Here is a 27,381-nt window from a genome sequence, read left to right on the forward strand (position 1 = left end):
TAATTCCTACCATCAGACACTAACAAATGCACAGTGTAAAATAAGCAGAACTACCCCTGTATTTAAATGCCCCCAGACAATGCATCTTCAAAGCAGAGATGGGCCATCAGAGTACTTCTTGACCATGGTACTTCCTCAACTCACTATTTTTGCTCATTCCTGAGGCTTCTGTTTCTCTGCAGAATCTCTAGTTCTGAAATTCAGGATAGTCTTTTTGTTTGGTTGGTTTTTTGTTTTGTTTTGTTTTGGTGTTTGTTGTTGTTTGTTTGGGGTTTTTGGTTTTTTTTTTTTGTTTGTTTGGTTTAGTTTGGTTTCTCTTTGGTCCTTTCATCTTTCCTCCTTTGCCATCAGCTTCTTCCCTTTTGCACTTTGTTGTAGTTCCCTCTTCCTCAGTGCTCTCTGCACTATCCCTCTGCATTATCTCCCTTTCTCATTCTTGGGATTGCTGTTCAACATTTCTCAACACCACTGGGTTAATTCTTAGGTTTGAAATCACTGCTTTCCTCCAATCCCTTCAGCAAAAGCTGGGAGGAAAGTGTGAGGAGATCACAGTCCATAGAAAACAGCCATAATGTGAGATCAGTGTCCAGGGACATGGTCAGGAGAATGGCTTAATAACAGGATGTCCTATGGAATGCAGACCTCTTGAGAGGTGTGACAGCTCCAGAGATCCAAAAAGTTGTGAAATATGTAGTCACTTTTGGTCTGATCACGCTTTGAGTAGCTTTTACTTTGTCTGAACATGGGTTTGTTTTTTGATGGGTATTTCAGACAGCTGTCTGCAACTATGTACAGAAAGGAGGGAAAATTCCCTATATCTCTGCTAATTATTCTGGTTTTAGCTACTCTAATCCCTTTTCTTCTTGCTCATTGGTTTCCAGTAATCCTCTAAATATGTACAATATTTAGGGGCATCACTATTCATCTTTCCATCAGTTTTTAAGTGTATTATTTGTTTAGTTAAACAAGTAGTTTGCTTCTGTAAACGTATTATTTGTCTGATAAATCCTACTGGTTTATTTGGAACCCCTACAGCCTGAAGAGCAAACACGTATTTTGGCATGGTGATAGTTTAGAAAACATGTATTATTTACCCATTGGGAAGTAATGGGTCCTGAGGAACCATTATGGTCCAGCTGGTAAATCCTTCTCAGTTTGTATGTTATTGACCCAATAGACAGTAACAGCTCCTGGGACCTCTGTGGTCTATCCATATTCATTCGGTTGCTGTGTGTGTGTGTAAAGTCCGCTGCTGAAAATCCTTACAAATGCTTGATTGAAAAAAAATACATACAGAAAGTTGTATTTATAAATGGAATTGCTTGGTCAGTTTTAATTTCCCTCTTTCCTTCTCTCCCATAAATACCTAGAGACACTTGTAAGGAAAATTGTTTATGTTGGAATTACACAAGCACCCAGAAGAGCTTTATCCTAGTAATTATTTCTTTGGAAAAAAAAAAAAAAAACCAAACAAAACTGATGTAATGTAATACGCAGCTCTGGCTTTCTACAAATTCTTTTAAAATGGGGTTTATGCCAAGTCTCAGGCTAACAGCAAATTCTTACAGCTGAATAATAAGCATCCAACACCTGAGTATAATGGCAAAGCTGACACCTCCAAGGCTAGTTGAGCAAATAATTTTCATGTAATGGGGCTTTTGCTCTTTAGAGATAGATGCCTTGAAAGGTTCCAACAGAGTCATAGAATCATAGAATTGTTGCAGTTGGAAAAGACCTCTAAGACCATCGAGTCCAACCATCAACCTAACACCACCATGGCCATTAAACCATGCTGTGAAGTGCCATATCTACACATTTTTTTCAACACCTCCAGGGATGGTGACGCCACCACCTCCCTGGGCAGCCTATTCCAATGACTGATTACTCTTTCAGTAAATAAATTTTTCCTAATGTCCAATCTAAACCTCCCCTGGTGCACCTTGAGGCCATTTCTTCTTGTCCTATGCATTGATGCTAGATAGAAGAGAACAAAACCCACCTTAGTACAACCTCCTTTCAAGTAATTGTAGAGAGCAAGAAGATCTCACCTCAGGTTCCTCTTCTTCAGACTAAGCAATCCCAGTTCCCTCAGTTGCTCCTCACAAGGCTTATCTTCTAGACCTGTCACCAACTTCATTACCCTTCTCTGGACAGGCTCCAGCAACTCACCATCCTTCTTGAAGTGAGGGTCCTCAAACTGAATCCTGTATTCAAAATGCAGCCTTACCAGTGCTGAGTGTAGGGGACTGATCACTTTGCTCCTCCTGCTGTCCACACCATTCCTGCTACAGACCAGGATGCTGTTGACTTTCCTGGCCGCCTGAGCACACTGCTGGCTCATGTTCAGCTGGCAAAACCAAAACAAATGGTAGGGGTTGGAAGGAGATCATCTAGTCAAAATCATCGCTTTGAAACCAAACCCACTTCAGATAGCATGGGAGTGTATTTTGTGATCCAAAACAGGCTTTGCCACCACCAGACCTGTCCTCCTCTGGAACCTGAGGAAAAATCCAGAAATGGTCCAGTGTGCTGGTGCTCACTGTGAGTCTATGCCCTGAGTTTGTTAGACTCATTTTTGCATTGTGGTCGAAGAGGATAAATGAAGGTTGTCGCTGCTTTGGTGTGTGGTTGCTCCTAACACCATGTCACAACAATTTCCCCCTGTGTGTCATGTTTCTCATTGGAACAGTGGCTGCAGAAATCATCTTGAAAGTATGGAAAAGGCAAAAAAAAAAAAAAAAAAAGGGGGTGGGGGTGGTGTGCAGGGGAAGGCTGATTTTTGTGTCATAAGGAATGTGAGAATTGTTCTGGTCAGTTATACTGGGATGAATTGCTGTTTTAATGAGGTCTATTGATATTCCTCTTGGATATGGTGCTCAGCTTTTGTTAAGGAGTTTTCTTGTCTCTGAGCTTGGGTGTGCTGGGTACCTTGCTGAAGAGAAAGGGAGCACCACTGAGGCTGGGACCCAGATGGATATGATGGTCCAAACTGGGACAGATGAGCTTCTCTCCATCAGTTGTGAGCCCAGACTGTGCAGTGTCTGCTCAGTGCTTTAAATTAGCCAGAATCTATGGTCTTCACAAGGACTCTAAGGAAGAGGGGGAGAAAAAGCAATCTTTTGAACCCCAGCACATTTTATGGAGGTATAATAATAGCAACAATGTTTGGGAACACTGAATCCTGGGATGATCGAAGGGCAATGGGAAACTTGATTGTGTGCATTAACTGGGAATTTTTTAAAGTAATGAGCTCCTTTTGAGCTTAACCCTTGTACCTGCATCTGAATGTGTGTACAAATAGATTTACATATTAATTTAAAGAACATGTGTCTATGTGTATGTTTTAAACTAATTCCATCACTACGAATGATTTCTGAACTTTGTTACTTATGTGCCTTTTCCAGTCTTAAAGTGATTTGTCTGGAACTATATGCATAATATGCATTCTCTTGAGCTTCAACAGTCAGATAACAATGTACTCACAGAGGAGTGAAATGAGACTACAGAAAACAGTCTGTCTCTTCTATTTTTATTTATAATTTGTGGTCAGAGCAAAGCAGAATCTGGTTTTTATTACATGTTTAAACAAATGGCAGATTTAAATGGAAAATAATAATCACCTTTTGATGGTTTGTTAAGCTGAGAGAGAAAAAATCTGTAAATCCTTAGAAGACCTGAAATCTGGCTGGTCTCTCTAGCTGTGAGGAGTAGCTTGCAGAAGAAAATGTCAAATACTGCAGCCAGTTGCTCTTGCTGCCCCAAAGCACTGCTCTTGTCTCTGGCCTGGATGGAAAGTCATCAGTCAGTAATTACATCTCTCACTGCAGAGTACAATAATCATTGTTTGTTGATCCACATTATACATACATAAATCAGTTAAAAAGGAGGGTAGAGGACATTTATTTGCAGTCTGTTTATTTTACAGTTCTTCACAGGTAATCCACAAGCAGACAACCTCTGCCAAGGCTGAAGGAGTCTATTGCTCTTTCTGAAGACTTTGCTTATCATTAATAGAAAGCAGCATGTGTACATCCTGCAAACTCATTTCCTTATTTAAAGTGGGCATCCTTCCTTTACTGAGATATGCTTCCTCTCAATCCAGGAGCAAGGATGAAGCCTTTGTAAGCCCTTAAAGGCACATCCCTTCCAAATGACCTTTTGTCCCATGCTGGTGTGGTGCATTGTTTAGTCGACTCCCTGTGCAGTGCAGCAACATGAGATGTCTTTGGAAATGAAGAATAAATTTTTTCTTTGCTGATTAAATTTGGAAACGTGTCACATTTTCTGATTATAAAGTAGAAATGAAAGCTTGGTTGAGCATGGTGTGCCTTTTGGTAGCCTGTTATGGAATTGAGCTCTATGGGGGCAACTGAGTGGGGTTTATTCATGCAGCTCTCGATGGACAGTTGTTACCTTTGGACAGAGCTCTTCCCTATAGATTACTAATTCCTTCATACAAATCCTTCGGTCCATGTGACCTCAAACTGTCAAAGTATATTTAACGCCACACAGAATTGCAGGTCTATACCTTTTCTGTATATAAGCACAAACATATAGTCAGGTACTCCTAAAACATTTCCCTTGAAGTTTCAAATGTACCTTCCTATACACATGTGTATTTGCATGGGTTTACTTTTTTGGTTACACATTGGTTTTTTTTATTTGGTTGACGTTTAACACAAAATTATTCTTTCTGTGAGCTATTTCTGCTTGGTTTTCCTGGCATTATCACAGCTCACTTGTGGAAAGAAGAGCTAATTTCACAGGTACTGATTTATAGCATTATTGACTTAATTGGATAGAAGTTATGTTGCAAGTAGTTTCTCTTGAGTGACAGATACAGTATTTCACTAATCAGAGATAAAATGAAAACTCTTTAACTCTATTGGGTATTTTTCCCTAAATTTGCCAGGGTGCTGTTTTGGTTTGTGGATTTGTTGTGGGTTTTGTTAGGTTTTCAGCCTCAGTTTATCCTATGGAATGTATCTGCAGGCAATTGGTAAATGCTTTTGTTTTCTCTGGAGTTGTTTTGTGACCAGCCTGTATGTGACAAACCTGTGGCCACCCTCTTGAGCGACAGTGATGCAGCTTCTGCATGTGGGGTTTGGAAAAGACCTTTGCTTCCAGGTGGTTGGTCTGGTTAAGTTGTGGGTGAGATCCTTACTTGGCTGCAGGAAGTGCAGGCTTGTATGCAGTAACAGGGCTGGGTTTGTTCTGGAGTTGATTAAGATGCCAGCAGCAAAGGAAACTCATGTGCCCTTCTGTCTTTTCTTCACCCCTCAGAAAGGTCCTTTGGTCTGCTTTCACACTGGAGGCCTTGCTAGCAAACCTAAGAGCTAGACTTCCATGTGGCAGGTGGTCTGAGTCACAAATTTTGAAATGTGATTTTATGATAAAATTAGACAGCATCTTCAAACTGGGAGCAGATACAAACTGTAAACAAAGTACAATGTAGCTGACTTCCATCACTCCAGTGAATTTGAGTTACACATATAGTAGATCTTTCCCTCAACTTCTTGCTTTGTAGTGAACCCAAACTGATTTATATCTGACTCAAACCTGGACATATGTGGTTTCTAAAATTCCTTTAATGAATGTGAGTTCCCCCTGGGGAGAAAGACTCTTCTGTAAGTGATAAGTCTGATTCTGAATGCTTATTCCTGAATCTAAGACACTTCTGAGCTGGTCAGCATCTTGTATTGTTATGTTTTTGAAGTGAAAGAATGAAAAGCAGAAAGGGAGAGAAGGAGATGCCATACATGAATCCCTTCTTTGACTGTCTTCTCTCAAGTTCAACCAGGAGGAAAAGAAAAGTGAAAAGGAGTGTTAGTAAAATGTGTATTCCTTTGTCATCCTTGTTATTTGTGGTGCTGATGGAGATCAAATATTTCAGATGGTCATATTTTTTATTTTCTGTACCCCTTTTCTAGGTGTACTTTTGACTGTATTTCAGTTAGAGAAGCAACTATCTTGACTTGGACAAAGGGATACTCCTTCTTTTAATGGCTTTTGTGCTCACTTTAACAATCTCTACAGATTTAATGACTGTCCCCAAAAGTTAAATGTTAGGAGTTGTAGGTTTGCTGCTGCTAACAGCATGGAAAAACAGGCTGTGCTCAAACAGCTAAATTACGACTGCAAAATCTTTATAAGAAAGAAGTGAAATAAAAGGATAGGGAACATGGCTTTATGATGTGAAGCGAGATTTGCAGCGTTGGTAGTAGGAATATCTTAAACTGCTTAAATGTTTGAATTGGGTTTGTTTAAAACAGACATTAAAGATATTATTAACCCCAAATATATGTCTTCTGAACCACAGTTCTGTATGTTGTGATTAGCATATTGGTGATTACAGATGCTCCTTTCTGCCACTGCTTTAGCAGGAGAGTTCTTTCTGTGGGCTGAAGGAGGAGAAGCTGCATTCTGCTGAAACTCTGCAGAGCAGAGGTTATAAATAGACTGAAGCAGCCACAAGCTGGGTCCACTGCCTCTATCGTGACTCTTTCCAAATACTTTAAAACAAATGATTCCTCAAATAAGGAACACTAAAAGAAGAAATCTGCCAATTTGTAGAATTTGACTCCTCCTAATCAGAGCAAGGCAACAGGATGTTGAGTTCCTGCCCTGCACCTGATTAAAGCCAAATACACCAGGAGCAGCTGGGAATCAGAGGAAGCGCCAAGATCTTCTCAGCTGGGGGTAGGACAGCAAAAGAATTTTTTTAATCCCTTCCACCTTTGTTGTTCTGTTTTCCTGACTCTTTGACAGATAAGCACTTATTTCCTCTAGTGTTTGGACCCCTTAGACACCACGTACAACATACAGAACATAAGAAAAAGCCATATGTGTGTGCACCCGGCACATCTTGGTCACAATGTTATTCCACATTCCTCATCACCATAGTGTAGCCAAATTACTTACTTTACAGACTCTGGTCATACAGGTGCCAAATTCCCTAAGTTCTCCCCACCCATCTTCAACAAGTCCAAAGCTGTAGGAGCAGTGTGGAGACCCAGATGCGTTTTCCATCTGGATCGCCATGGTGGCTTTCACTGCTGCGGCTCACATGCAGCCTCTCTGTGAATGTGCTTTGCTTTTTCTTTTTGTGGAAACACAGGAAAAAAATGTGAAACTTCTGTCAATGTTTTCTTCCTGTGTTCTAGAAACCATAAAACCCCACAACTTTCCAAAGCTTCAGAGTACACACATGCCTTCAAATAAGTGTTAAGCAGTTATTTTTCCCCAAGCAGTTGTAGAATGTGTTGCAGATTACAGCCAAGCACACAGAATAAGTGCCCTGTAGCATGTGCTGTGGATACAGTCACAGTTATAAAGTGGTTTACTGCTTAAAATACAGGAATTACTTCAGTGTCAGAAATCTTCCAAGAACTTTATGACAAAGCTCCTTCTCTAACATTTCTTGAAATAACTTCTTATGTGATTTCTCCTGGGCTTTTTGCACTAGTATCACAAAGCTGCTTTATTCATGTGCTGCTTCCTTACTGCGCCTTGTGTTGATAGCATGGGCAGTTTGCTTGGGCAGTCCTTGGGGCTGGTCCAACACTTGATGAGGTTGGGGACAAGACTCCTCTTGGCCTTCCCAAGCTCATCCTGTGAGCACTCTGTGCCATGGCATCACTGCCTGGCTCATTTCTCCCTCAGCATCTGTGCTGCCAGAGGAATGACCATTGCTTTAGTGCTTCGGGAAAGCAGAAAATGCAGCAGGGAAAGAAAACCCCAAACATTTTATTTTTCAAGTTGTCCATGAAAAACTTTTCCAGCATCTTGAAATAAAGGAAAACATGCCTGAAGAAGTCTCAACCTGCATTCACTTTTCATCTCTCTTGTCCTTAATGAAGCTCCCATACTTTCCCTTTCTGCATCTCCATTTGTTCTTCAGATTCCCAGGTTAGTGTTTGTGAGAGTTAGTGTTACTAGTGTTCCCAACATATGAGTACTGTGATGGTTGCCAGCCTTCCATGGCATTGTGAAAATGACTGCAGCCAAAATTTCTGACCTCCAGGGGTGTCTATTTAAGATCTGAGCATATGTCAACCAAAACAGTGTGCCTGTACATTGAGTAAAGAAAAGTGATACATATATAAAGAGTTGGACACCCAAGAGGCTCTGCAGATATTGAGAGGACAAAAGGACATTGCCATAAACTTGGACTATGAAGTAGGAACCTCAAGTACTTTATGTTCCACTTTCAAGTTTTCTGGCAGGATGCAGAATTCTGGTAGAGGCTGGGATGTGTCTGGGGCTGTGATTGCCTTCATGTGGTGTTCCAAGAATGGAGCTGTTTGCAGGGGTCCATCCTGGACCATGATGCTGCACAGACAGAGGGCTGTGTCCCTCAAAGAGAGGTGACCTGGGTTTTGAGCAAAGAGGTATTGCTTGAGGACATGTTTCAATGTTTAGCAGGTATTGTTCTGGTCTTTATGACTTTTCAGTACCTGTTAGAAAGCAGCAAATTATTCCCTTTTTCCTTTGATAGGCTATAGCCTGGCTTGCCTATTAATTTATAATGAGCTTTCCCAATATAGCTTAGGAACCTCTTTATCATGTTGTTCACACCACAGAGAACAATGCAACAAGTTGTATTTATGTAGACTAGGTTAAAACACTGGAGCACTTAGACTCCTACTCATCACATAATGTGTTTTCTCTGTCTTGCAGTGCTAAAAAAAGGTGCTCAAGAGTATTAAGAGGTGCACTTGTTTTCTCTGAGCTGGTGGAGCTTGCCTGCTGCTATTTTGGAGCCCACAATCATCCTGTATTCTTAGATGTATCTATATTTAAAGCCCAGAGCAGATGTTGGATGTGGAGACAACCTGGATGTGGAAATTTGTGTGTCAAGTTTAACTTTTTTTTTTTTTTTATATTCCCTTCCCAATTTTGTTTGTGGAAGGAGATTGTTCTCAGAAGAAAATGCTGTAATAGAGGTTACTTGTCCTTTATGGAAATGCTATTTTGGAAGAAAGAGCTGCAAAATCTGTGAATATGTTCATTAAAGATGATGTATTTTGAATGGTTCAGTAGATAGTCTGTGTTTTTGAGTGCATGTCGTGGTTTGCAAACATTGCTGGGGGTCAACAAATCTGTTCTCCCATTTAACTTGAGGAAAGGGTTTAACAAAATCATGTATGATGCTGTTAAATAAAAATCAAACTAACATTAGCAGATTCACACAGGTCACTTCTTTGACTTATGACAGAATATGACAGAGGGATGTGTTTGAGGGGTGCTAGTGAGCACACACATGTATGCACATATAGGTGTGTGTATGTATCTGTATGTTATCCACAGGGTTTATTCTACCACATAGCCCAAAGGTGCTGTGCTGTGCTTTCAATAGTTGTATGCACAATTTTAATGCTTTTTTGGCCAACTTTCAGATGTTCCAAAGTTTTCTTCATTTGTGTTCTCCAGATCCCTTCATGTCAGAGAGAGAACACCAACAGGGTGAAAACAAACTTTTAATGATTTCACTCCTACTATGCTTGGTCCCAAAATGAGCCAAAGGAGTGTTTCTTTTACCTGATTTTCCATTTTCCCAACAAACCCAGGTGGCTAGCTCTGTTTTGGAGAGGCTTTTTCCTTGCATTAACTCAGAAAATAAGGACATCTAGTGATACTTTCAAACACCTTCTTTTCTTTCTTTCCTTTTTTTTTTTCTTTTTCTTTTTGGAGGGAGGGTTGGTAAATCACTAAACTGTTACAATGAGTTTATCAAAAGTCTATCCTGTAACGCTGCCAGAGATATGGTTGCAGTAAAACTAATACAAATGAAAGGAGGAACTCATCAGTGCATGTGAAAGGTGTCTTGTGCTCGGGAAAACCTTGCATTTGCTTTCAGATTACTCTTGGTTCTCTAATGAAGCATTCCTGCAATGTTAAACTGTTTCCAACGTGTTCCCCTCTGCAGATTAAACTGGAACAGACACAGCAGAATTGCCCCAAACTGCAGTAAAACTTAAGGTGCTTAAACAGAATTTAGGGTAGATTTACTGAATGTTTTGTCTTATAAGGCATTGTGACATCTAATGAATTCCAGTCCTGCTCATCCACTTCTTTTTTCTGCCTCTGAAAGGAGGCATTTTGTGGTGTGACACGGGAGGTAAATGCAGGAGCATAACTTTGAGATACAAGCCTAGAAGGAAGGCTCATCTTGTCTACTTCATCTAGGCAAGGGGCAGCTTTTTCCCCCCTGCTTTCATTTTGTGTCAGTCAGAGTGAGGTCCTTAATTCAATAAAGATGCTTATGAAGGTAAATGCAAAAATGCAGCTTCATCTGGCAAATCAACTCCAGAGGTTTGAAAGTGCATCTGTTTGTGAGTGATTAGCTGAAGCCAGCAGAGCCAGGAAGAGAGGTTAGCCTGATGCAGCTGGCTCTGCTGGGGTCTCATTCTTGTCCTCTTTGACTTTTTGGGAAGCACAGCAAGGGCTCTGCTGTGTCTCACAGCTTGTGTGGCACAGCAGCCAGGAGAGCTCTGGTACCAATAGTGATGTGCTCAAGGTCACTGCCACAAGAGGGTCATGCCCACCTAGACATTGGGCTTCCCACTCACAGCTGTGTGAGCCACTGCTGCTGTGCATGTACCTGGGGTCCTGAGCTCACACCCTGTTTGCTGATATTTTCCAGCTACCAGTGTCTTTAACTCATAGGAACTGCCTTTTAAACAGACCTGATTTGTCCACAGGTCTAAAAGACAGATACATTTCCCAACATACCATTTAGTTTGAAACCCACAAGAAAACACAACTTCCAGTGAGATAGTTTCACTTATGAAAACCCCAGAGAAACAACACTGGTGGTTTCTGTACCCAGACCTTCTACTCCCTGTACCCAGACCTTCTACTCCCCATACCCACACCCAGAAAGCCTTTTTTTTTTTGTTTGTTTTTTTTTGTTTTAAAGGTGAGTGCTGAGGAATCATCAGCTGTCTGTCTTGATGGCTTCCTGATCTCATCAAAGCTACTACTTACTAGAAATAAGGCAGAATTATAATAATGAGACATTTCCTATTTCTATTATTTGCTATTCCTATTTATTTGGTATTTCTATTCCTTCCTTCTTACATATTCTGGTTTTATCTCTATGATCATGTTATCACACTTCCAATACGTTGGGAAGAGGAAACGACTCAGAGGAAAGATAAAAGTGATTCTTTTGAGGATGGAAAACAGCCTCCCATAGTCAATGACATTAGGGGACCACTGGAGTTGCCTCCTTAAAGTGAACATGAAAGAGCTGTTTGATCCAACTCACACGTGGAAAAAGATGTCTGGTATTACAGGGTGTTTAACTTTGCAGGCTGTTATGTGGTTAGGTGCTGGAAACTAAACTTAAACAAATTCAACATGGAGAGGAGGTGCAAATTTTTAAAAATCAGGACAGTTAGCCTTTGAGTGACTTACCAGGGGATGTGGAAGATTCTCCATTGCTTGCAGTCTTGAAATCAAGATCGGATACCTGCCTGAGAGATACAAATGACTACCAGTTATTTATATAGCTTGATGCAGACTCCCTGTGTCATACAGCCTGTGTTGTGCAGGGCTTTTTACATGAGGAAGAGGAGAGTTTTCAGTAGTCTTAGCTCACTGTGTATAATTATGGAAATAGAAATAACAAAAAATGTGTTCCTTCTCCTTGAATGATCATGTTTTCCTTGGATTTAGGTATGTGTCTGTCAGAATAGCGGATGGTTCAGATAATAGCAGCTATTGGATTTTAGGTTTTATTTTATATGAAATGAAACAGTTATTGATGTTTCTGGTTTTGCTTCTAGATTCTTGACACTAAAGCTTTTGAACTATAAATGCTGTCAGGGTGTTTAACAACAAACAAACCAAACCCAAAACAAAAACCCCCGTCTCCTTTTGAAATTAGAAGAAAAATGCAAGTTCTTCACAGAGAGAGTGGTTGGCCATTGGAATGGGCTGCCCAGGGAGGTGGTAGAGTCACCATCCCTGGAGGTGTTCAAGAGGGGATTGGACGTGGCACTTGGTGCCATGGTTTAGATAGTCATGAGGTGTAGGGTGACAGGTTGGACTCGATGATCCTTGAGGTCTCTTCCAACCTTCTTGATTCTATGATTCTATGAAATGATAGAATGAGAGACAAGGACCTTGAGTTGCAATTTCTTTACTCAAAGAGTGTCAGGTATTGGAGCAGGCTACCCAGGGAGGTGGTGGAGTCACCACCCTTGGAGGTGTTCAAGAAAGCATGTAGACAGAGCACTTTAGGACATGGTTTAATGGCCATGGTGATGTTTGGTCAACTGTTGGACTTAATGATTTTAAGTCTTTTCCAACTGAAGTGATTCTATGTGACCCAACCAAACCTCTTCAGCTAATTCCTCACAGAGGTCTCAGGTGCATCAGTCCTGCACAGGTAGGGAATAGTTTATTGTCACCCAGGCCTGTTGAACATTGATTACTGCTGAGTTCCCTCAGTTTAGGCCATATTTTGAAACATGCTTCATAGGCTTAGTCTGAGAGTGGGAAAATGGCCCTGGGGGCTTAAATTGTAACACAGACACTTGTACAGCCAGAACACAATAGGCTGCCAGGAGGGAGCAGTGGGGAATGATGCAATGCTATTTGTTTTTACTCTTGGGGCCTGAAAAAGAAGCAATAGGAAAGGTTGTTCTGCATGGCATGGGTGGGGAAAAATCACATGCAAGAGTCCTTGCTAGAACCCTCTCTGGGGTTGATGCTGCAGTTTTGAGCAGGTAATGGTTCTCCTTAGGCTAGTTATAGGGAGTTACTTAATCAGCATGCAATTGATGATTTGTTCAGTGTGTGCATTGGTACTGTTATGTTACACACACTCCAGAAAGTCCTCCTGCTGTTTGTGGAGCTGTACGCTTCCACAGCACACTTCTTTATGTACAGGTTTCTTCCTCTCACCACCACAAAGCCCTGCATTTCTGAGTCATGGCTGGCAGTATCCTGTCAGTGCATAGAGCTGGTTGTGTGCCCAGCCAACTTTGTGAACATCCAGGTCTGCCAAAACATGATCTAATGGCTCCAGGCTTTGGATCCAGATTTACCAATTTCTTTAACTGGGGAGAGAGGTAGTGGCTTTGTGAGAGCAAGTTACAGTGGTAGTTTGAAAGTGTAGAACCAGACCAAATGTGTGTGTTTCACCTATTGCCATTGTATGGGATGTCACCACAGCATCTGTAAGCATACCATGGTTTGGATCATCATATTCCTCCTCCTTAAAAAGGTGAAGTCTTGTAAACTTGGACCCTGACCCCACCTGCATTTTCACCAGCATGAGACCCTGTGTCTGTGGGAGTGTCTCAGCTTTGCTGAATCTGTGTATTCACCTGAGGTTCCAAATTAGCTCTGGTTAATTTGCATCATTTATTTGTTTTTCAGTGAAAGCCTGCTGATGAAGACACAGAAGGACCGAGATAGGTTAGAAATTTTAGAGGAATTTGAGCTATTGTTCTGTAGTATGTTAGACGAATGTAAACTTCTAAAGAGGGCTTAGGCTGGACAATATACTGAATGGATTTTGAGGTAGTTGTTGAAGATAGTATCTGCAGCCTTTCCTTCCAAAAATAACAATGTTACTTCAGATTGCAAAAAAAAGGGGAGCTGAAATGTGTTTTGATAGATCCTAAATGGGACTTTTGAGTTCTGAGAAATATTTTTGCTCTGATTTACTGGAGTATCATAAGTAAATTCCAAAGATTAATTTCAAATGGATTAATATTTTGGTACAGTTTTGAAGAAGACATGATTTAGATTGGTTGTTAGGAAGATGTTCTTTACTGAGAGGGTGAAACACTGAATCAGGTTGCCCAGAGAGGTGGTGGAGGCCCCATCCTTGGAGACATTCAAGGTCAGTCTTGATGGAGCTTTGAGCAATGTGCTCTAGTTAGGGATGTCCCTTCCTTCTGCAGTGGGGTTGGACTAGATGACCTAGAAGTCCTTGCCAATGCAGTACATTCTATGGTTCTTTGAAATGAAATTACGACCCCCAAATTCCTATGATGTTCAACACCAAAGCAGTAAGGTGAGAAAGGAAAGAGTGCTGGTGAGCAGCCCATCAGTTTCTCTGCATGTGGCCTTTCTCCTCACTGAGCAAACAGGAACTCAGACCTACCAGCTGTGAGATGTTCAGTTAATTTTTGCCATGGAGTACATCACGGTTTTGTTCTCTGTCAGCCAAAGCTGTGAGCAGATGATGGATGAACTGTAGACTCATTGTGTTAGAAATACCAATTTCATTTTGAAAACTCAGCCCCTCCCTAACACAGCAGTCAGCCCTTCTGTAACAATAGGAGAGTCATGGTGGAGTGATAGTTCAGCTACAGTGAAAGGCTTCATTCAAGGGTTGGATGAATAGCGAAGGGAAATGTGAGAAAAACAGTGTGGCAGCTAAAAACTTGCTGTTATCCCTGCTTTCTCATTTGCTATGTGTTTAAAGTTAGGTGAGAATTCCCAACAACTAATTTGCAGCTGAGAGAGAGTTCAAGGCTTGCAATCTGACTTGTAGATTTGCACGAGACAAAGAATTAATCTGTACTAAAGCTTGTGTTGCCTAAGATATTGATTTTGGAGCAGTTGTCATATCTCATCTGTTCTTACAACAGATTCAATTTTGCCATATCTAGAACAAGGCATAAATATTTGTAATAGACTTGTGCAGTACAGTATGTAGACTTCTGCAGTACAGTATGTATTTGCCATACTGCATGCTGGAATCATAGAATCATAGAGTGGTTGAGGTTGGTAGGGCCCTTTAAAGGTCATCTAGTCCAACACCCACCTACCCCTTCCACTCCCCACAGTCAGCAGGGACATCTTCATCTAGAGCAGATTGCTCAAAGCCCCATCCAACCTGACCTGAAATGTTTCCAAAGATGGGGTTTCTGACACCTCTCTGGGCAGCCAGGACCAGTGTCTCACCACCTTCAGTGTCAAAAAACTCTTCTTTGTATCTAGTCTAAATTTGTCTCTTTTAGTTTAAAAGCCATACCTCTTTGCCCTGTTGCAACAGGCCCTGCTAAAAAGACTGTCCCCATCTTTCTTGTAGCCTTCCTGTTAAGTTCTGTCTTCACAAACAGTTTTATAGGCACTCTAGTTTTTAGATACTGAATATAGTACAAATTTATTAATGGGATGGAGTTTGCATTTAGAATTTTGTGGGAAGCTCTAATTTCAATAGTGTCAATGGTTGTTAAATGCTGATGAGAACTAAAGTCATGGAGTGCTGTAGGGAATATAGCTCTGTAATTTTGGTGTGGTATCTAATTAGCTCCCATACCTGCATATGGTAAGTTCTTGTGATGAGATCTGGCACAGTACTGCTTTCTGCTGGCAGGGAGTGACCACTGCCAGTTCAGTGCAGTGAATCGAGCATCTCTGTGTTCCTTCACCTAAGAAAGAAAATGCATCATTGATTTCCTCATTCTACAGGATAAAATTCTCTAGTAAATATGCTATTAGGCTGGCACATTTACAGTATAGTAGCTTTTTCTCCATAAACCTGACAAATTTACAGCATGACAAAATGTGTCTGCATCTGTACACTGAAGATGGCAGAGTTCGAGTTAGATGTGTGCTAGATAAGTCTCTTTACCTGAAACTGAGGATTATCTGCAGAGCCAGTATAGCCAAGAAAATGGTTTGATTCTCACTTTTTTAAACACTTTGTAGTGTTATCCACTGAATTCTTTAGGAATAGGTCAGACTTTTGCAAGAGAATTGCAGAATGTTCAGTGTTCTCTAATGATCTCTTTTAGCACTACAACCAGGAAAAAAAAAAGGTGTAGTTACTGTATGCAGGTAGGATTGTCAAAAGGTGTTGCAGGTTTAAGGATAGCATGGTTTATCCAAATTTTCTGAGCAAGGTCCTTTGCAGAATCAGGTTTAATCACATTTTGTGTTCCAATTATTAATCCCAATGCTATATTAACTGACAGGTTTGAGTTATACATATATGTGGCTGGTTTTGACTTGTATTTTTCTAATGGCTTTTCTTTATCTCTTTTTTTTCCCTTTATCATACTGTCATGAGGCATGACATCTTTTGACTCATGCTGTTAATTTGGAGAAAATAATAACTCTTAACACTTTGAGCTTGAAGGATTCAGTAATGTAAAATAGCATTTTTCTCTTTTTCACAGCCAAAATGCCCCTCTTTCCATTTATTTTTTTCTCCCACCCACCAGAGGAGCACAAGAGACAGCTCTCCAGGGTGTGGTGATCATGAGATAATCACAGCCCTGAGGGGTTTGAGACACTTGGGTGCATTTCATACCTTGTAGCTGTCCAAGGATGAGATTTTCACACGAAGGCTCCACCCCACCATATTTTACTTTTTTATTGCATAAATCCGTCTGTGTGCACAGGGATCATTTATCATTTCCCTAATATTCACCAGGGTACAAACAGTACTGTTCTAGTTCCATTCAGCCTCCTTATTGCTCCCTCCTTCTCCTGCTCAATGAAAAAACAAAACAAACCAAAACTGAGTTGGCAAGATGCTAAAATTGTATAATGGCAGTTCTGTATTTAATGTAAAGTCGTACATTATCCTAAAACCCCTTCACCCTCAAGTACTCTTTGTACTTCTGAGAACATGATGTATGGCTGAATAGTGCACTTAGCACCCACGGCTTCATTTAAATCTGTCCGTTTCTGAGAAGGGGATTACTGCCCAGAACCTAGACCATATTAAAAATCTGTCTTTCAAGATGCAACTGCAGTTAATATCAACTTAAACTTATGTGTGGAGAGACCCTTCTGCAATGTGAGAGGTGTTAAAATCTGTAAGTTAATTTTTTTACCAATTATTAAGTTCTTCATCAACATGGACGACTACTCAGCTTTACCAGGAGGACTGAAAATTAACTGATGTTTCCAAACTCACCTATGGCCACTTTCTCTGCTTCTCTGGCTAACAGGCAGCACTGCTCTGTTTCTCCCCACATTCTTGTGGTTCCTTGACAGAACTTCTAGTGTCCCAGGTTGAGGATTCTCAGAGCCCCAAAGCAACTTGGGGTCAGCACTCTGGAAATTAGCTAAAACCCCTGCTGCAGCCACAAGATGAAGCTTCCTCAGCTTATGGCAGTGTTGTGTACAATCACAGCTTTATTTTTTCATCCAGCCATACATCACAGCTATTCAGCACATCTCCCTCACTGCCCATAATGACCTGTGCAGCAGGACTCTCAGTGGTGTGTAGTCTAAAGATCCCCCCTTCTCCTATATGCAATTGTTGACAAGTTAGTATAATAACCTCTTTTTGTTGTTGTTCAGTACAGTATGATAAATCTTATAGGCTGCTCTTGACTGTTCTCCTGTCTGACTGAAAAGTTCTGGAAACACAATTTCCTCAATTTCAATTACATTCTTGTGAACGCTGCTTGCTTGGAAGAACATGGAAGCCAAATGTGCTGTGTTAGAGGGTTTTGAAGGCATGTAGGGAAGACATAGTTGGAAAAAAGACAGGCAGAAAAAACCCTGAGATGGATTTGCATGCTTCCTTTCACGTTTATCTGTCTGGGAGATTAATGCAGCCTGTTGGCATGCATTTGTGATCCTGCCATTTCTTGACTGAAAGCCTTGAGTCATTCAGAAAAGAGAAAGAATGATTGAAAAGTGCTAATTGAAATAAAATATTTGCATACAATAGAGACATGGCATCTGCCAGAGCTAAACATCCCTGTAAAGCTAAAAGGCAGCCATGCACAGTTTTACAGGCTTCACTTGATTTTTTAAATGCAATGTTCCCACCAACTGTGTCCAAAGATTTGTTCACTATGTATTGGTGACCTGGTCTTATCTTCCACATTGCTTTTCCAACAAGCCTGATTCTGTGGCTGAAAAATTCACTGAGAAAGCTGATGGAGTTTTTTATTTGCCAGTCCAGTCTTACTCAAAGCTGCAATGAAGCAGGGTGGTGGTTACCACCAATGCCACGTTCCAGTATGGATGAAGAGGAGCCCTGTCCTGCAGGTATCAACGTGGTCTCTTGACTAGCACTACAAGAGACAACTTCAGTGCTGTCTTAGGACACAGTCAGATGGACTAATGTGATATAGATTTGTTGGTGGGGGTTAGAGGGAAATCTCCCAAACTGGGTGGTTTTATGTGATTACTTAGCTACCAAATCCCAATTTGCCAAGTGGTTTACCATATCATCCAAGAGAAAAACAGCTCTTATTCCTGGTCAGAATTTCCTGTGTCAGAGCCCAAGACATAGATGAAAACCAGAGCTGAGGTTGGTGTTGTGGGTAACAGGACACAAATCTATATTGATGTTCTGCTTTGATTTGTGATCACCATGCCTCACAAGTGCCACAGCTGCCTTTTAAAGCTTGTATGTTATTTTCTTAGAAATGTGATGGAGAGGTTTTGATAGTCAATAATAAATACAGGAATAAAGCAAAAGAAAAGGGGATGCCAGCAGAAAATCTGCAGACTGCTTTATTCTCTGAAAGTATCATCCTGCTTGTTCAGAAAAGGGAAAAAATAATCCAAAAGTTTAGTCAGAGGGTCTCACCCTTTCAAGCTCTCTGCCCCTTGGCCTCTTCCCCCTTACCCCCACATACCTGTCAGACACATGGATTTTTCCCATCCATCCCACATGTTTCTTTCTATCTAGCCTTCTGAAGCAGATGAGTTAAGTAGAATGTTTGATGGGGAGGGGGGAGGAGGGGGTTGCCTTGAGTTCAGAGTGCTCACCGACACAGAAACCAGTGGTGTTCTCATGATGCAGTTGGAGAAGATGTGGAGCTCATGGGTTTTGTTTAAATATTAAAGCCACACTAAAACCTGGGAGACAGCAGTGGGCACAACAGTGTATTCCACTCCTGTGACTTCCTGCACAGGATGAAGATTTATCACAGCCCACTCTGAGGTATGTAATTATTGCTATCCCCATTGTTAAAATTGTTACTACAGTGAATGTACTGAAAGCTGTTTCTACAGGTCTATTACATCATTCCCAACAAAGCCATCATCAGCTACTGCTTTTGTGGATGCTATTAATACCCTAATTTTAAAATTAATCAGACTTAATGCCTGTACATGCTCTGCAGGTGAGAGTGTTAGTGCTGATCTCCTACCATTCACCCAGTTCAGCATTTCAAGGTAGGGTGGGATTTTTGGTTTATTGGTTGTAATTTTAATAAATTTAAAGGATTCTGTGGTTTTCTTTCAGGCTAAGTGTAAACCTCAGACTATAGTATTCATTTAAATAATAGTTTTTAATGTCAGCTGCTCTCAACAACAAGGGAAAGGAAAAGAATGCTGCTTGTTTTGTTGAGAAAAAATAGATTAGTGTCAGAGTTTTGGTTTGTTTTTTTGGTAAAGATTTCAGAGTGGCAGGATAGGGCAATTGTTTGTCCTATTCAGAAAATAAAAGTAAAGAAACCAAACAAAACACCCCTACACCCCCCCAAAAAAAAACCCTAAACCACCTGGTGATTTATTTCTGGATGTGCTGTTGCATGGTTATTAATTTTCCCAGTAATTCCTACTGGAATACTGGAGCAGGAACTGGGAAGCACGTCTCTTGTCAGGACATACCTACCATCCAAATTTGCCTCATGCTGTTAGCCATCCCAATTTAATTCATAATGCACATGCAGTGAAACAAGAGTAGAAGTCTAAGTTATGCTGAAAACATCTAGCCAAAGAGGAGCTGGTGTGGTTTCTGGTTGCTTTATGGCAAACCAGAAGTAGAGCTATGTCCTTGGAGGTGCAACATTACAAAGAATGTTAAGTGATTATCACCTGTGGTGAAAGAGGGGAGAGTGGATCAGGAACTGAGCTACCTGTCCACTCTGAGGCTGCCATGAGTGAAGGGATTTGATTTTAGAGGAGGTGGCTGTAAAAGAGAACCAAGATAAGTGCCTTTATCTTACATATGCTGTGGTTTGAGTGCTGCCTGCTAGTGTTACCTTGGCTCCAGAGAGAAACTGTGCCTTGTCTTGAAGTGACCTAGCTGTGCCTGCACACTTGGCTTTCCAGTGAGGTTTGTTTCTTTCTGTTTTCCTTCTCCTTGTGATGGTGAAGAAGATTTCCTTCTGTGAAGAGAATATTTCTACATGTTCTGGAAGCATCAAGGAAGCAAGGAAAAAAAAAAATGAATACTCTAACCTAGGTGTCACACTAGCATTTTAAATAACCAGCGTGTTCTAAATTAATTTCCTTCTATGTGAAAGTGACTAAAAATTGTGCTATTTCTTCTGAAGTGACTGCATTCCCTGCATGCATTTCATTCATAGACCTCTATTCCCTTGGTATGTATAAAGCAAAATGAAGTGGATATCTTTTTACATCTCGCTTTGAATGTTCTCTAGTGACTCGGCAAGTTGCCCCTTTCTGTCTTTCTGCTAAATAGCATTTAAAAGCTGTAGCACAGCTGGACTTCAGTGTGTAAGAAAGCTTTCAGGGTATTACAGTGTCTCTAACTGTTGAAGCTGCAGAACCCAAAGCATCAAAACCCATCTTCATGTTGCTGTATGTGCCTTGTGCTTAGAAACTGGGGGAAATGTGTGTATGGGTGAAACTGTCCCTGAACAAAATTGTGCTGAGCAGGAATAAAGAATTGATGCTTCTTTCTTTAAAGCTTCTTTCCTAAGCTCTGTAATTTGAAACTAAACACTTTGAACAGTGGGCTGGAGATTGTTCTGTGAGATAAGTCCCTTGCATCACATAACCCTGCCAACTCCCCAGTTCCATCAAATTAATAACAAATGGATGAGAAGATAAGCAAAAGTAATGGGGAGGTTACATTTTTGTGACAAAGGTTTATGGCCATACTGAATCTCATGTTCAGTGATATCCCTCCTCCTTCTCCTCCTCCTCTTTGGTGAATTTGTATTATCAGATCTGAGCATTCCTCTATCTGAAGCTCTTCTGTGGAGGATATATGATGAATGTCAAGCTCGACTATGTGCCTCCAAAAAGGTGCTGTGAAGAGCTCCCCAACCCCCAGCAGAACTCTACAAGCCCAGACCTTGCTCTTGTACCCTGTACATCCACTTTCAGTTCATCTGCTGGTGCTGTATGTCTGTACATTGAACAACACTGCTGGAACCCTAGCTCCCTGTCATCTTAAAATTGTACAGTAATTTAGATTGGGGATTAGTTTAGATCTCGGAGTATCCTCTGGACCAGCTCTTCCCATAAAGCAGTTTACAACAGGAGGCTCAGGGACATAGTGATTGAGCCTTGGGTGTCTCCAAGGGTGGAGGTGCCACAGCCTCTCTGGACAACCTGTTTCAGGGCTGGACTACCCATGTTCTGAACTTCTTTTCCTAGTACTTAATTGTACATTTTCATATTTCAACTTGTGTCCATTCCTTTTGACCTGTGTTTTAATCCAGTCTGTTACCTTCTCTTAATCCACTAAATTAGCTCGTGAATAAGCATTAACAACAATAATAAACCATTTCAATGTCAGTAATAAACACACCTTTCAATCAACAGTCAAGACAACTGTACAGCACGTTTTATCAAAATGGAGAATGGAAAATGTCTTATTAAAATGGAGAATGAGCTCCTTTTGGGGGTCAAAGGTGTGTTTGGAGCAATGAACAGATTTACATTCAAGCTCTTTTTTCTTGTGTGTTCTGAAAACTGCTTTGGGGTTACTCCTATAAGACTGAGCTGGTCAATGAATCAAAGTCTGTTGTGGTTCAGCACATGTTATCAAACATGAAGGTCATGAAAGATCATTTAAGATCCCTGAATGACAAATAAATTATTGTTACACTTCGGTTTGGGTCTTCACACTTAGAGCTGAAAGTGAAATACTGGCCTGTCGATGTCACAACCAAACTTCTCATGCCTTCAAGAAACCTCTCTGGACACTCAGCCTGCAGTCCACAGTGTGATGGAACTGTGGTGGGACTCATCCACAGTATTCTCAGCGTAATTACTGGTAGTGTAGCACATATTTTATCAGCAGCATTGCCTTTTCCATTTTATCACAAATAACTTGAAAATCCAGGTTATCCAGGCTTTTTTTGCCTCTGCGATATTGGGAATCTGATCAATGTGTATAAATATCTGAGGGGTGGGTGTCAGGAGGAGGGGGCCAGGATCTTTTCGGTGGTACACAGTGATAGGACAAGGAACAACAGGTTCAAACTAGAACATAGAAGATTTCACCTCAAGGTGAGGAGAAACTTCTTTACAGTGAGGGTGACAGAGCCCTGGAACAGGCTCCTTAGGGGGGTTGTGGAGCCTCCTTCTCTGGAGACTTTCAAAACCCACCTGGATGCGTTCCTGTGCAGACTACCCTAAGTGATCCTGCTCTGGCAGGGGGGTTGGACCTGATGATCTCTTGAGGTCCCTTCCAACCTCTGAGATGCTGTGATACTGTGATACTGAATGGCTTGGGTTAATGTGACTTCTAGTAAAAAGTGCTGAATTTTGCTTCCACCTGCAAAACTTTATCGTTGCTATTTCTCTGCTTGTAATCATGCTTTCAAATTATATATATATATATATATCACACTTTATTTTTTTCTATTTTATTAATCAGAGGACAGGGAAAGAAATAGCAAAGAAGATAAATCTATAAAAAGCATGTTCCTTCTATCCAGAATTTCAGTCAGTGTTTTTTTCAGTCATTCTGCAGTCAAATTCTGTTTAACTAAGAAGGTGAAAAAGGCTTTAAGATATCAAGAACATTGCTTTATAATAAGCAGTTCAGAGCTATTGAATTGATTGTTTTTCTATATAACAAAAAAAGTACATAGTAGTTTGGAGGATTTTGGTATCTTTCAACTAATCTTTTCATTTGGTGAAGGCACAATGAGTGAAAGAAAGAAAGAAAGAGAAAGAAAAAGAAAGAAAGATAAAGAGAAAGAAAGAGAAAGAACGAGAGAGAGAAAGAAAGAGAAAGAAAGAAAGAGAGAGAGAAAAAGAGAAAGAAAAAGAAAGAAAGAAAGAAAAAGAAAGAAAGAAAAAGAAAGAGAGAAAGAAAAAGAAAGAAAGAGAAAGAAAGAAAGAAAGAAGAGAGAGTGAAAGAAAAAAACAGGGTTGGAGTGGGAACAAGAGTTCAGATTCAAAAGGTAGAAACCAGTTCACAAAACTGTGTAATTCTTAGAGACACATGAAAGAACATGGGGCAGTGTGGTTCATAACGATGTTCAGTGTATTTGCATTGTGTCCTGTGACTCCATGAATGTTGTCACTAATGAAACGATGATTTCCTCAAGAAATTCTTATCATCCTATGGGTAAACCTTGCTGTGGAAAATTTTCCTTGCCCAAGAATGTATTTGAAATGTACTATATTAGGGATGAAGTCCTATGGATGAAGGAGTCGAATTCCTTTTTTTGTATCCTTTGAGGCAATCTGCAAGGTGTTTAGAACCTGAAAATCTGGAGCTGAAGTGCTCCTGATCAAGGACTTAAGTGTCTGTTGCTCTGTCCACTTCTAATGACATGCTGTTATCGCTACCCATGGAATGGAATACATAGACACATCTTAACTATATACATTTGCAATATCTCCAGAGTTCAATGATGACATCTGCAAAGGCAGATGTCCCCATTATACATGGGAAGGGAGTGCCAAGGTCACTCAGGCTAACATGCTCCAAGGGGGCAATTTCTGTTCTGTTCCAATGTCACTCCCTTTATCTCAAAATCTTTTCAAAGAAGTATGGTTCCATATCTTCAGCACTCTTTGAGGAAACTGTCAGGTCTCAAGTTTCTCCCAGGCAAACTTTTCCCTACTCTTCTTTTCCCTACTCCCACTTGTCACAAAAACTCCTGTTGGTGTCTTCAGAAAAAGCTGCTAGCTGCCTGGCTTACTTTCTGCAGTTGTCAGCAACTGAGAGTTTTGGATTTCTGAGGTTAGAATGGAGCATCTGTCCTAGGTAGCTAAATTAAAAACCTAGTGCATGTATGTAGTTTCTCCAAGGAATGATCAACTGCTTCTCCTTTAGGCTTTTTGCTTTGACTCACTGCTGTCTTAACTGCTGTACAGGGAGAGGAGCTTCCTAATTCAGACACTTAAGATAGTTGTCGTCAATTAGGCTGTTCGAAAACACTCATATGTTGGTATTTCCTAATATCTTGACAGTTTAGCATTTTCATGTTGGAGGTTTTAGTGGATAAAACCCCTTTTTATTTTCATGAATGCCATTCTAGTCTAACCTGTGCTCCAAAATGAAATGAGTCTTGTGGTCTGAGCCCTGTCCCCAGTGAACAATAGCCCACATTACAAAACCACCAAGAAAGCATGAATCTGATGGTTTCTGCTCAGGGACACTCAGACCCAGTCAGCATGAGGCACAGTTACCTCACACCCCTGGGAGTGATTTTTCTAGGTGAAGACTGAGGTCATTCATGAGGCAATAGGGAAAAGCATCTCTTGTGAAACTGGTGGCTGTGTAAATAAGCCTTAAAGCTCTAATGATTACTGAGTAGGGAAGGTGGCTTAACAGGAGAAATGAATACAGGGTTATCTGCCTGAATCTGCATAGAACCTGAAAAATACCTGGTCAGTTACAGGTTTCCTGATGATTTCCCTGATAGCTTGTCCAGCTATGATCATTACCCTCTGCTCCATTAGTGGTTACCCTGTCACTGAAGACTAACAAGGGGAGGTCATAGATTTGTACTCTCTGACTTTGGTAGTGTCTCATTCACCTCTAGCCTAGACCATAAAGATGGCTGTCACTCCAGAGCTTGTTCCTGAAAGTCAGTCATCATCTAGAGGGAACATAGGTAGAGCGAGTCTTCCCTGGGTCAGGGAGATCGAGGAGGTTGCTCTGAAGGTCAGTTCTTCCTTTCCTTTTTAAAACATGGCCAGCACAAACAGGGAACATGTTTTCTAAAACAGGCATTCAGAAACAAATTCCCTGAGTTGAAGAGAGGATGTAGAGGGAAGGATGAGTGCACCTCTGGGATGGGCACTGGTGGGAGGAAGTTCTTCAGAGTCCAGGAGCTCCATCAGCATGTCCTAACAACCAGCTCGTACCCACCAAACAAGAAGAGTGAGCTCCCTCCTGAAGGCTTTTGCTTCTGTCTGCAGATTGGGGTGGTCACAGCACATCTCCTACCTTCAGCTCACTTTTCTCTCCACCCTTTGCTCTTCTTCCTCTTGATCCTGTTAACCTCTGCATAAAAGCCACAGCTCTGATACACCTTAGTCAGGTGGGGAGTTTCATTTGATAGCAGACATTGCTACTCTTCTCTCCATTTTGGTATGTGTTTAAATGGCTAAACTTTGGCCCATGTTTAAAGTTTGGGGTTTTTAAAATGCATGTCTATGTTGTTGTGCCATCTGACCTCATTTTTTTTTTTTATAAATTGTATTTTGGTCAATTTTAACCAAATTCAAGCGTGTCAAAGGTATTAAGTCCAAGTGAATATTGTGTAAATGAGCAGCTGTAAAGCTGAGAGAGCATCTGATAATGCTTCTTCTGTGGGGAGGCTTACCCCTGACTTCACATGGGAAAATAATTCTGAGAGAGGGATCAGGGAACACCAGTCTTTGGGTTCTGCTATTTGTGGAACTACTTGTTTATTCTTAGAAATCCTTTGAGGGTACTTTTGTAAACTGAGCATCTACTCTGTGCAAAAGCATCTAGATGGTCTGTGACAAGTGATGTATTGCTTTGTTTGGTTGTACATGATCACAGCATGTTCTGGTTCCCCTCATAAAACTCTTGGCTTCTCTTTCTTTCCCCAAGATTTCTTTCGACCTAGCAGAATATACTGCTGACGTCGATGGGGTTGGCACTTTGCGGCTTCTTGATGCTATTAAGACCTGTGGCCTTATCAGTTCTGTGAAGTTCTACCAAGCCTCCACCAGTGAGCTTTTTGGAAAAGTGCAAGAAATCCCCCAGAAGGAGACCACCCCTTTTTACCCACGATCGCCTTACGGTGAGGATCGCTGGTGGTGTGTGTGGTGTCTGTCTGCCTCTTCCCCCCGCTCATGTCTCAGAGCTGAAGTCATTGGGGTGTGAGATGAGGATGACGAGAGAGCTCAAGTGACTAGACATGTCGAGAGGCATAACTGTATGAGTTAGTATAGAAAAAGTATTTGCTGCCATTGCCTGAGGGTTGGAAATTAGCATCTCACTTCATAAGACTGTGTTCATTTAGCTTGGAGTTAGAGAAGGGGAGAGGGTGTCTCTTCCCTCATAAAGAGTTGTGAGATACCTCTGGAGTGATAAGGTTTCATATTTTTTATGTTGCCTGAATGAAGAAATCCCAAGAGCTCACTTCTTCCTTCATGAACTTGCATGAAATTTGAAGCACATATTAAAGCGCTGTGCATGGAGGACTTTGGTGATAAAGTTTCAAATCAATTTGAGTGTTAAGGCAGCAGATTTTCGCTTTCATTCCTCCAAAGTCCTTTTGGGCGGGGGGGGTTTATTAGCAGAGGTCACCACAGTGGCCTATTTCACACGCTCTGGCTGTGTTAATCATATTGTAAAAGAAAAAATACTGTGCTTGAGTGTGTGTAAGAAAACAAGCAAGAAGGTGCCCGAATGCTTCCTGGCCAGCTCAGAGGCTGCACAGTAAAAGGGCATTTTCCTGTTCAGCTGTTGGTTATTGGGTTGGGAGGTTTTTTTTCCATGTGAAATGTGACACATAGAGGGAATGAATCTAATTCTGATGCCCTGGGCTGTCGAAGCGTCGGCTCACCCTACATGAGAGAGCCTTGTACGTGTGTCTGTCTGGGCTGTGTGTAAGCAGAGTGGGTATTCTAATGCCCCATGGTTCTCTTTGCAGGGGCAGCAAAACTCTATGCCTACTGGATTGTGGTGAATTTCAGGGAGGCCTACAACCTCTTCGCTGTCAACGGCATCCTCTTCAACCACGAAAGCCCCAGGAGAGGTTAGGAAACCTGTGTGAACCTGTTCCCAATGCTGTGTACATCTGACCGGAAAAATGAAACAATGCATCCACAGGTTTCATTTAAACCTGCCAAAATTCTTCAGGGAGGGTGTCAGGACTTGTGGCCTGGCATTCTATGGAGCATCCTGGCAGTCCCAGAGCTTGCAGAATAGCAACTTGCCCTCTTGAGCATTGTATGCCACTTTGTTGCTCTCTGATGCTGAAAAAAGGCTGGTGTGTCTGATCTGGTGCTCTCCAGAGACAATTAACATCGTTATATCCCGGAGTTTTCTTTCCCTCCTGATAACAAGTTATGGTTAAAATGTTAAAATGACACATAAAGGGCAGGTTTTCCAAACACTTAGTTGTGCAGCTGCATAACAGATGCAGTTTCAGGCATGACTTGTACTCAGGATTTTTATTTGCATATAAATGCCAAATTAAGAGGCAGAAATAAGACACCTCCCCCCCCCCCAATTCATAAAACTAATGAGCACAGCCTGGTGTATTTTGAAGAATGTGTGGATTATGGCCC

General features: G+C 41.2%; 1 protein-coding gene across 1 annotated transcript in view; it reads left to right on the forward strand.

The window, feature by feature from the left end:
• GMDS (GDP-mannose 4,6-dehydratase) overlaps nucleotides 1-27,381 on the forward strand; it is a 357,646-nt gene that overhangs the window by 88,853 nt on the left and 241,412 nt on the right. The window contains exons 5-6 of the mRNA XM_054381971.1: nucleotides 25,694-25,886; nucleotides 26,742-26,846. Coding sequence (XP_054237946.1) covers nucleotides 25,694-25,886; nucleotides 26,742-26,846 — 298 coding nt within the window. The remainder of the gene's footprint in view (nucleotides 1-25,693; nucleotides 25,887-26,741; nucleotides 26,847-27,381) is intronic.

This window comes from Indicator indicator, chromosome 6, assembly GCF_027791375.1.
Source record: "Indicator indicator isolate 239-I01 chromosome 6, UM_Iind_1.1, whole genome shotgun sequence".
In the NCBI taxonomy this organism is placed as follows: Eukaryota; Metazoa; Chordata; class Aves; order Piciformes; family Indicatoridae; genus Indicator; species Indicator indicator.